Source organism: Melospiza melodia, chromosome 1, assembly GCF_035770615.1.
Source record: "Melospiza melodia melodia isolate bMelMel2 chromosome 1, bMelMel2.pri, whole genome shotgun sequence".
Lineage (NCBI taxonomy): Eukaryota > Metazoa > Chordata > Aves > Passeriformes > Passerellidae > Melospiza > Melospiza melodia.
The window spans coordinates 168,281,848-168,290,512 of NC_086194.1; the positions used below are offsets into that span (position 1 = coordinate 168,281,848).

Below are 8,665 nucleotides of genomic sequence, written 5' to 3' on the forward strand. Positions count from 1 at the left end.
CATTATTATCCTTTCTCTCTGAAGGTCTGGCATGAACACAATGACATCCAGAAGAGTCTCTAAAGTGCTTTGAATATTAAAACAGGGCAAAGAACTGGGATCTCTACAGGGCATCTGCCTAATGGCTCTGCGGAATGAGGACGCAGAATCCTAATAAACACATACACGTGGAATCATATAACTTATTTTATTTAATAGTTTCATTCAGTCAGATTATCAAAATTTTTCTAGGAAACAACCAAAAAATTCCAATGTGTCTGACTGTGCAGAATGTGGCAGAACTGTGCAGAACCAGTCAGCCTGTACAATACAAAGAATAGAACAAAAAGCTAAAGAAAAATAACATTTAAAATGGAAAAAGATACACAGAGCATCAGTTTAGCATGGTCCAAACAAGCAATATAATCTAATAAAAAAAGAGACAACTGTGAACACAGAACTGGAAATAATAAGCAGGGTCATCAAGTCTAGTCCTTGGAAGAGCAGGCAGCTTTTTGAGAGTCATCAAAAAGAGTCTTCAGAGAAGCTCTGCCTTCTCAGTCCCATATTCCTGTCACAGTTGTGCAAACCCAGACAGCACCAAACAGAAAAGTGAATCAAGGGCATGCCCAAATGAAACTTGTAGTTGAAAAAAAAAAAAACAAACCAAACTGAATGAAGAATTATTTAGGTTCATTAGTGCTCTAGGAACCAATCAGTTATTCAGTCTGGGTAAGGCCTACTTTAGACCTGAAAAGGAAATTTTGCCAATAGCAAAGTGTAGACACAGAATAATGTAGACACAGAATAATATAGACACAGAACCCTGCTGTTATCACTGTGTGGATGTTTAGAAATAGCTGAAGTGCAACAGTGTTTTATGTGTGAAAATTATGCAGGAGCAATCAGTCTGGCATATATTTAAACCATGTGAGATAATTTTTTCCCCCTTTATTCTTTCTGAACATACAGACCCAATGCAAAGGGACATCCTCCTAACAGGCAGCGCTAGTGTTGAGAACAAAAAGGAATCCTCCTTTCAACTACATCAAAAGAAGATGTCTGAGCCACAGCCTTTTTACAAGTGGAAGGGTGCAGATATCATCCAGTTGACACAGCTGCCCAGGGAACACACACAGACACATGCTGTGAGCTACTGAAGATAGTTACTTCAGGATCAAAACTCTCAGTTTCCTGCTGCCTTCTGAGAAATTTCATGCTGCTCAGGCCCATTCTGAGTCTGAGAAATAGGATTAAGGACATCCATTTGAAAATAGGACACAGGAAAAAAAGTCAAGGAGAGCTCCCAGCTAACAGGAAAAGACCAAAATGGGTTAGGGACCTTATACTTGTGTCTTTTCCCCTTCCCAGTGACTGCCTTTTCCCTGAGCCACGACCAGACTGAAGTCCTCTGCACAGCAGACAAGCAGGCAAATGGAGATTAGTGTTATCCCACATGTTTCTGAGCTGCATTCCCCAAACTGCAAGAGTAGCCCTCCACTCCCACTGTGGGGCCACCCAGAGCATATCAGGACTGGCCATGACATGGAACAGATCCCACCAAATCCTCCCAGCCTGGATGATGTATTTGTGCTTTACCGAGCTTTGCTGCAGTCCTGGTCCCCCACCAGCCCTGAATTTTCCCCCTGAGGTTGAAACAGCAAGTGGCTGTTGCATTAATTTCTTGTTGGGAGATAGGGAAGGGAAATGATCCTCACCTGCCTTTGAGACTTGCACAGATTCTGGAACAAATGCACATTTCATAAGCCATTGGAGGATAACAAGTCACAGCTTGAAATGTGAAACAGCTGCTTCATGCAGCAGCAAGGACAAGTAGCCCATGTGGCTTTGTCAAGAATAAATTGTGTTGAACTGATCTAATATCCACTTTTAGCAATGTAACAGGCCTTAAGAATAAAGGAGAAGGAGCTGTCACAAATCTTACCTCCTTACTAAGGTTTTCAAAAGGGCTGCTTGTGGCATTCTCATAAGTGAGCCCTGGCAGCCTGGTCTGGAAGAGACTGTGATCGATTGGATGCAAAGCTGGTTTGATAACATATCAGAAAGGTTATCAATGGTGCTTTGTCAGAGTGGAAGGATGCAGAAATGGAGTTCAGCCAGGTCTCTTCTGGATACAGTCCTGGCATATGCTTTCATTAATGAATTAGATGATAGAAAAGAAAGTATGGTTATTAAATTTTCAGATGGCATAACGCTCAGAGACATTGTAAGTGCAGGAGGACAGGGTTTGAATTCAGAATGATTTGGAAGAATTTTATAACGTCTGGGGTGGGAAAGGGGAAACTGAAGTTCAGCAGGGACAAGTGCAAGGCCACAGACTTCAGCTTACACTATACACAAATACCAAAATTAGCCAATAGCAGCTCTGTAGCAAAGTGTGGAATTGCAGATGACAAGGTGAATTCCTTGTTAAAAAATAAAAAGAAGAAGAAATAGCCACCACGTAGGAGTGAACAAACAGAGTTATAACATTAAAGATGTGCAACAGTCCTTCTTTTGTCACTAGAAGGACTTCAGATACCATGTCATTTTCTGTTTTGAATGTGTCAGCTCAATAAAAAGGTGTGCAGCAACAGTCCAGAGGAGAACTACCTGAGATGTAAAGAAACATGGTCAGAGTAGAAAGACTTGCAGGCTCTGTGTTTATTTAACTTTAGTAAGTCTTACAAGAAGCTCTTCAACAAGCTTCATGTATTTAAAGGGCTTGTTGCAAACAAAAGTACAATAATCTGTTTTCTAAGTCTCCAGGGAATATGAAACAAAACAAACAAAAAGCAGCTTTCTTTATATTAGAAGTTTTAGTTTGAATTTTTTAACAGTTAGACTTACAAAGCACTTGGAAGATTTCTTCTTAGACACAGTTTTGTGCTGATGGCCTGACCTCAGCTGGATCAATACCTTTGATGCAGGAGTCAGTGTATCCTGCTGAAAGCAAATCCTCATAAATTTCACGCACCAAAGGATGGAAGTGGGAGCTCATTGGGAATCTCAGCAACAGTGAACTCCAGACTGGCTGTGTCTCAAGTCTGGCAATACCCGCTGAGTTTCAGTACAAAATCTCAGTGTGGGTTTCTCCATCTGGGCTTTGCTTGTGGCATCAGTCTCTCCCCCTCTTGCTGCCTGAACTGTTCAAAGAAAGTTGTTTGCATGGAAGTGAGAATGGCAACACATTTTATAATTTCCATAGGGTGGCAGAAAAATAAAAAGTTTATTGATGAATGCTGAGATCTTTATCAAACATAAGAAATCAATGGCTTGGATATCACATTTATTTAAACACCATTGTCTCTTGGTTCGTGGGCAGAACGCTCTGGGGAGTCAAAACCCACTCATTGTACAGCTTAGAGTGATCTTCATTAGATATGCTACTTAGGCTTTCATTGCAGTTTAATGTGCTGAAGGATATGGCACTTGTCCATGATAGATTACTTTGTTTCTCCTGTGGTACCATTGCCCAGGTGTAGGGACTGAATGTGGTTCCTCTGGCAGTGAGGAATCATTTGCATTCAGTGATTTCTAAACCTGTTGATCCTCTGCATTCCTGTCAGACCTGAGCCTCTTGTACTGACTGAGATGAGGCTGCAGAGCCAGAGGAAGACAGAAGGGCAGGTGGTGTTGGTGATCTTTAAAAGAACTGGAAAACTGATTGGTGTCAAATTCCACACAAGGTGAATTTAGGATCAGCCTTTCACTTGTGAGCTTGGAAGTCTGCTGCTGACTCCAACAGGTATGAGGAGAACAACAACTACTTTAAAATTTTGTTTTGCAAACTCAGAGACTCCATCACTGGCCTCAAGAGCCCTGATCATGAAACTTAGGAACTTCAACTTTTCAAGTACTGCTCATAGCAATTAAAAATGAAAAAGCTGAATTTCATGTAAAGGAAAGTTGAGGGAGAAATAAGTAAATGCTGGGATCCAATATTTTAGATTTATAGTAGCCATAGATTGTAAACATATACTTGAAGGACAGAAGGAGCCTTTGTAAATTTGACTTTGCATAAAACAAGGCAAGTGTTATACAGTCATCAGGTGAGTGAGACTGTGGGGTTTTCAGATTTCAGGGGATAGAGAATCTGCCATATCCTGAGGTGAACTCTCCTGCATTAAAAATATGCAGCTTATCTGTAGTCAGAACTTGTCCAGCTCGAGCCACCAGCCTGTGAAGTGTTATGTACTTGTATCTTAAATTAAAAAGCCCTCTGCCCTTATATATAATATTTCCCTGAATTTCTATTTGGAGCTATTTCCCCTCACTGCTTTTACATTTCATTACTGCTCTGCTGCAAGAGTTCCAAGTTTTCCAGTGAAAGTCTTGTGGGGTTCCAGGGGACAATGCTCTCCTAGGCCAGGCTATTTGCAATGCAACACACGGTAAAGGGAAATGCAAGCACAACTCCCATCAACCCTGAATGACAGGTTTAACAATTCCCCCTCTTCCTCCTCCCCCAACCCCTGAGTATGGATTGTATCCATGTCTCTTCACCAGGGGCCTATATCCTAGCAGTTTACTGTTCTCTGGTATTAACACTTGAAGTTTTAATGAGCACAAGCAAAGAAGGATGCTTAGAAACAATACATAAAGTACAACAAATACAGGATAAGCAGTGTGAGATTAGATTTTAATGCCATCTTAATGACAACACCGGGATCTACTTATTGCTCTGCATAACTATTTCATTAACACAGATGCCAGAATACTGCAAAGAATATGAACTATTGGATTTTCCACTTTGGGAAGTGGGATTTTGGAAGCAATCAGGACAAAGGGAAAATAAGGGGCAACAGAAAGCAAGGTGTCAGGATACATCTCAAAAACATATTCAATCTGCTCAAGCAATTTGATGGCATGGTCAAAGTGCCCTCATTTGCATTAGTTTCACAGAATTTCTCTTGTTCCAAACAGACTAGAGAATTATAATGGCAATATTGCCACTGTTTTTTAAAGATTTTTTTTTTAATTCACCTTTTAGCTCAATTCACTCCCACCTATGACAGGTGTATTATTAACAGACACAATCAGGCTTCACAAATTATGTTTGTGAGTTTTGGAGAGAGGATTAGTTAAGCAAAATGTGTGAATTTTGTTCACACTCATTGGCTAAAACCAAAAGTGAAAGCTTTGAATTGCTGTGCAGTCCCCAAGAAGCAGAAGTCAGCTTGCTTTTCAGAAATCACCAACCAAGATGCAGAAGGGAAAGGTAGTCAAAATTGGAAATGGAATCTCAAGCCCAGACCCTGTGCAATGTAGAAGAAAAACAGCAACATGGAATCTGAAGGGCTTGATGTGGGACATGAGAAATTTATCCCTTCAGCACTTGTGTATAATAATACTCTGGAAGGAATTTGTGTGTTAAACTCAATCCTCTAAAAAGAACACATTTACTAGAATTTAATTCTCACACATGTCCAAAACCAGGGGGATAACCTGGTCTTTACTTGGGCCCCACTGCTCATACTGCCTTTAACCTCATGTCCAGAACCAGGCAAGCTTTAGGAAGGCCCAATGCCTGCACATATTAAATGGGGTGACAGAAATGGGGAAATAGCAGAAATAGTGAGGAAATAAGAGCAGTATGAGCCTGGAGAATGCATCAATGACAGGAACAGGAGTGAGACCACAGTCATTCAGCATCCACAGTCATTCAGCATCTCCAATGTTGCCACCTTGATCCAGCCTCTGCCTGAGTTGGCATCAGCTTCAGGAGCTGCTTCACACACTGTCCCAAATCTGCTCTGAAAAAAACCCTGAATGACAAAAGCCTTGAAGTTCATTCTCCTGCTCTTTCATCTCCAGTTCTCCATACTGCCACAGAAAGAGGCAACTGAGCAAGGCACTGCAGTCCCTTTACTCCTTTATTTCCCATGTCACATGTCTTAGAAATAATCAGCTGCAGGAAAATCGAATGACCTGGTGTGATGTAATTGTGTGCCTGTGACTGCCATGCACTCATTTATCTGTGTGTGATAGCCCACTGATAAAATGAATATGGTTACCATGACACCAAAAAGTCACAGCTGGTTTGAAAAATTCACAGAGGTCAGGGGCAGAGCAATGTAAAAATCAGTTTGTATTAAGCATATCTGGAGTTGTGCTTCTGTCACCCAGAAAAATTTTCAGCATTGATTCAGATCTCCTTGTGCTGATCTTTGCTATAAGGAGAAGAAAATAACAGGACACTGAACAAGAGAATTAATGGCCTGTTTATCAATCTCTCTGCCTTTCTCACTTTTTCTCTGAATGCTGTAAGAACATGCTCAGCTCCCACCAGACCTGACTCAGCCCTTCCTTCCAGGAAAGACACAAAACTGCATCTTTCTGTGTGTTGGCCAAAGGTGACCTAGGAAACAAAGGAGACAGAGGGCAAAGAAAAGGATTTATAAGGGAATGAGAGGCTTTTGATGATAAGAAAATAATGAAACATAAATGTCAGAGGGAGTAGCCACAGAGAAAACACCCACGAAGAGCAAAGTTAAAGAGAGGTGGGAGGAAAACGTTGATGATAGGGAGAAGAGAGAGCAAAATGAAGCAGAAAGGAGTCTCAGCAAATTTCCATAATGTAACACTGATGAAGCCTTTTATGATTATGACAGGGATTTTCAGAATGTTCCCTTGCAGGAAGTTTGCATACTCATTCTTTAATAGCTCTGAACACTTTCCCAGACTCAGTGAAAGTGGAAACTTTTCTGCTAGCGCTGCCTGCTCTAAATCTGAGCTACCCCTGTGCAGCACCAAGCTCCGAGGAGCTGCATCTCTGAGGTCTGCTCAGGATGGGCTGGCACATCAAACCCGTGTCCATGCTGCCTCCAGATAGTGTGAGAGCCCTGCCTGTACTCTGCAGAGGCTGATGCTGCTCTTCAGGAGGAATACACTATGTCCTGCCAGAGGAATGGAGACATTGTTTGCACAATAGCTTGGGGGATATGGATACAGGTTGTGGTTTTTTTTTCCAGAGCCAGACAGAAGCCTGAGCTGGTTCAACCTGTGTGGAAAATGATGAGATTTTGGGCTACCTGAACAAAGCAAAATTCACAGGTTAGTATGACCTTAAAAGCTTCCAGAATCTCAGCTTGCACTTACTTCCAGTCCAGACTCGAGCCTCAACCCAGTGTGCAAACAAAGAGTACAGATTATTGCTATTTACATACCACTTGGTTACCTGACTCTATCCTTTCAGACTTGCTTATTTTCTCAGACTGCATGATTGTCTGCAACATTTCTTGAGATAATCCTATGCAACTATAAATACAAAAAAAAAAAAAAATTACAGTTGTCCCTGGATGAGTTTTTAAAAGGTGTATACCACTGTTCAATACTTGTTTAAGGAAAAAAAAAAAAGACTTCCAGAGAAATCACCTCACAGCAGGGAGGAAGCTTTTGAGCTCCATAGAGTGATTTCAGCCGACCTTGCTGTCTGAAACACGTTTTGCTTGTGCAGATGATTTGCACAGGATAAATCCATCACAGTCACTTCAAGAGGACTGATACCAGTGGTTTAGTCTTTCCAAATCCTTTGAAGTGATGAGAAATAGTCTCTGATCCCTTCAGGGCCTCTGCTGCAGACTTCAGGGGAAGGGCTCTCCAGTGGATTCCCCTCAAAATTGCACGAGCAGTAGTTGTAGCCCCAGTCCAGGTTCACCAGCTCCCCAAAGGCTGCTGGAAGAGACCGTAGGTGGTTGTTTCCCAACCAAAGTGTGTGCAGATTCCTCAGAAGGCAGAAATCCTCAGGAAGGCTCTCCAGTGAGTTGAAGAGCAATAGCAACGTTTCCAGTTTCTCCAGATGCCGAATGCTGGAGGGGATGGTATCTATTTTGTTGTCACTCACATCCAGAAAGGTGAGGCTCCTCAGCTGGCAGAGGGGTTCAGGCAACTCAGTGAGGCTGTTGTTGGCAAGGTGGAGGCTCTGCAACCTTTGGAGTGCCCCCATCTCTGCGGGCAGCGAACTCAGGCTGTTGTTGCTCAGAGTGAGCCTCTCCAAGCAGCTCAAAGTGCCAATTTCAGCAGGGATTTTCTTCAAGTTGTTGGAGTCCACATAGAGGCAGGTGAGGTTTCTCAGACGGCCGATCTCCTGGGGCAGCAGCTCCATCCTGTACCTCAGGCAGCTCTCTCGTTCTGGGCTCATCTCCAGCACCTGCAGCTGCTCCAAGCCAAAGACCTGTGTGGGAACTGACAGCAGCTCCCTGCCAGAGATCTTGAGCTTCTTCTTCCCTTCATATTTTGGATCATGCTCTGTGAGGTACCTCCAGAGTGGATCAGGACGTGGACAGGCACATCTGGGAGAGGTGACTGCATCCATATCCCACCAGAACAGTGGCTGGTTGGACAGAGACTGTCAGTCACAATTACTTGCATGCTCCACAGGCAACCTCTGATGTTTTTGATGGATCAAGGTTTTCTGTCAGCTTTGTGCTCTGCTGGGCAGGTTACCAACACACAGAGTGTTTGAGTTGCTCAGATACATCCCACTGAGTAAACATTTGGTATTCTCACATGATCAGGTGTTTTCCCTCCTGCTCTGTAGAGCACACAAACCCAGCTCCTAGGCTGTGATGTGGCCTCTCACAGCTGCAACCAGTGAGCAGTGGTCAGACAGGGAAAACTGCCTCTGCTTTTCAGCAGGTGTGTTCAAATCTCTGCTTGTGTGTAGCTCTCTCCTTCTGGAAAC

The 8,665-nt window shown here is 42.7% G+C and overlaps 1 protein-coding gene across 1 annotated transcript; it reads right to left on the reverse strand.

Moving 5' to 3' along the window:
* Positions 1-7,351: 7,351 nt before the first annotated feature.
* LOC134430674 (leucine-rich repeat-containing protein 40-like) lies at positions 7,352-8,360 on the reverse strand. Its single transcript, XM_063178511.1, has one exon. The coding sequence runs from the start codon at positions 8,294-8,296 to the stop codon at positions 7,496-7,498; it is 801 nt and encodes a 266-aa protein (XP_063034581.1). The 5' UTR covers positions 8,297-8,360; the 3' UTR covers positions 7,352-7,495.
* Between the last annotated feature and the right edge of the window lie 305 nt (positions 8,361-8,665).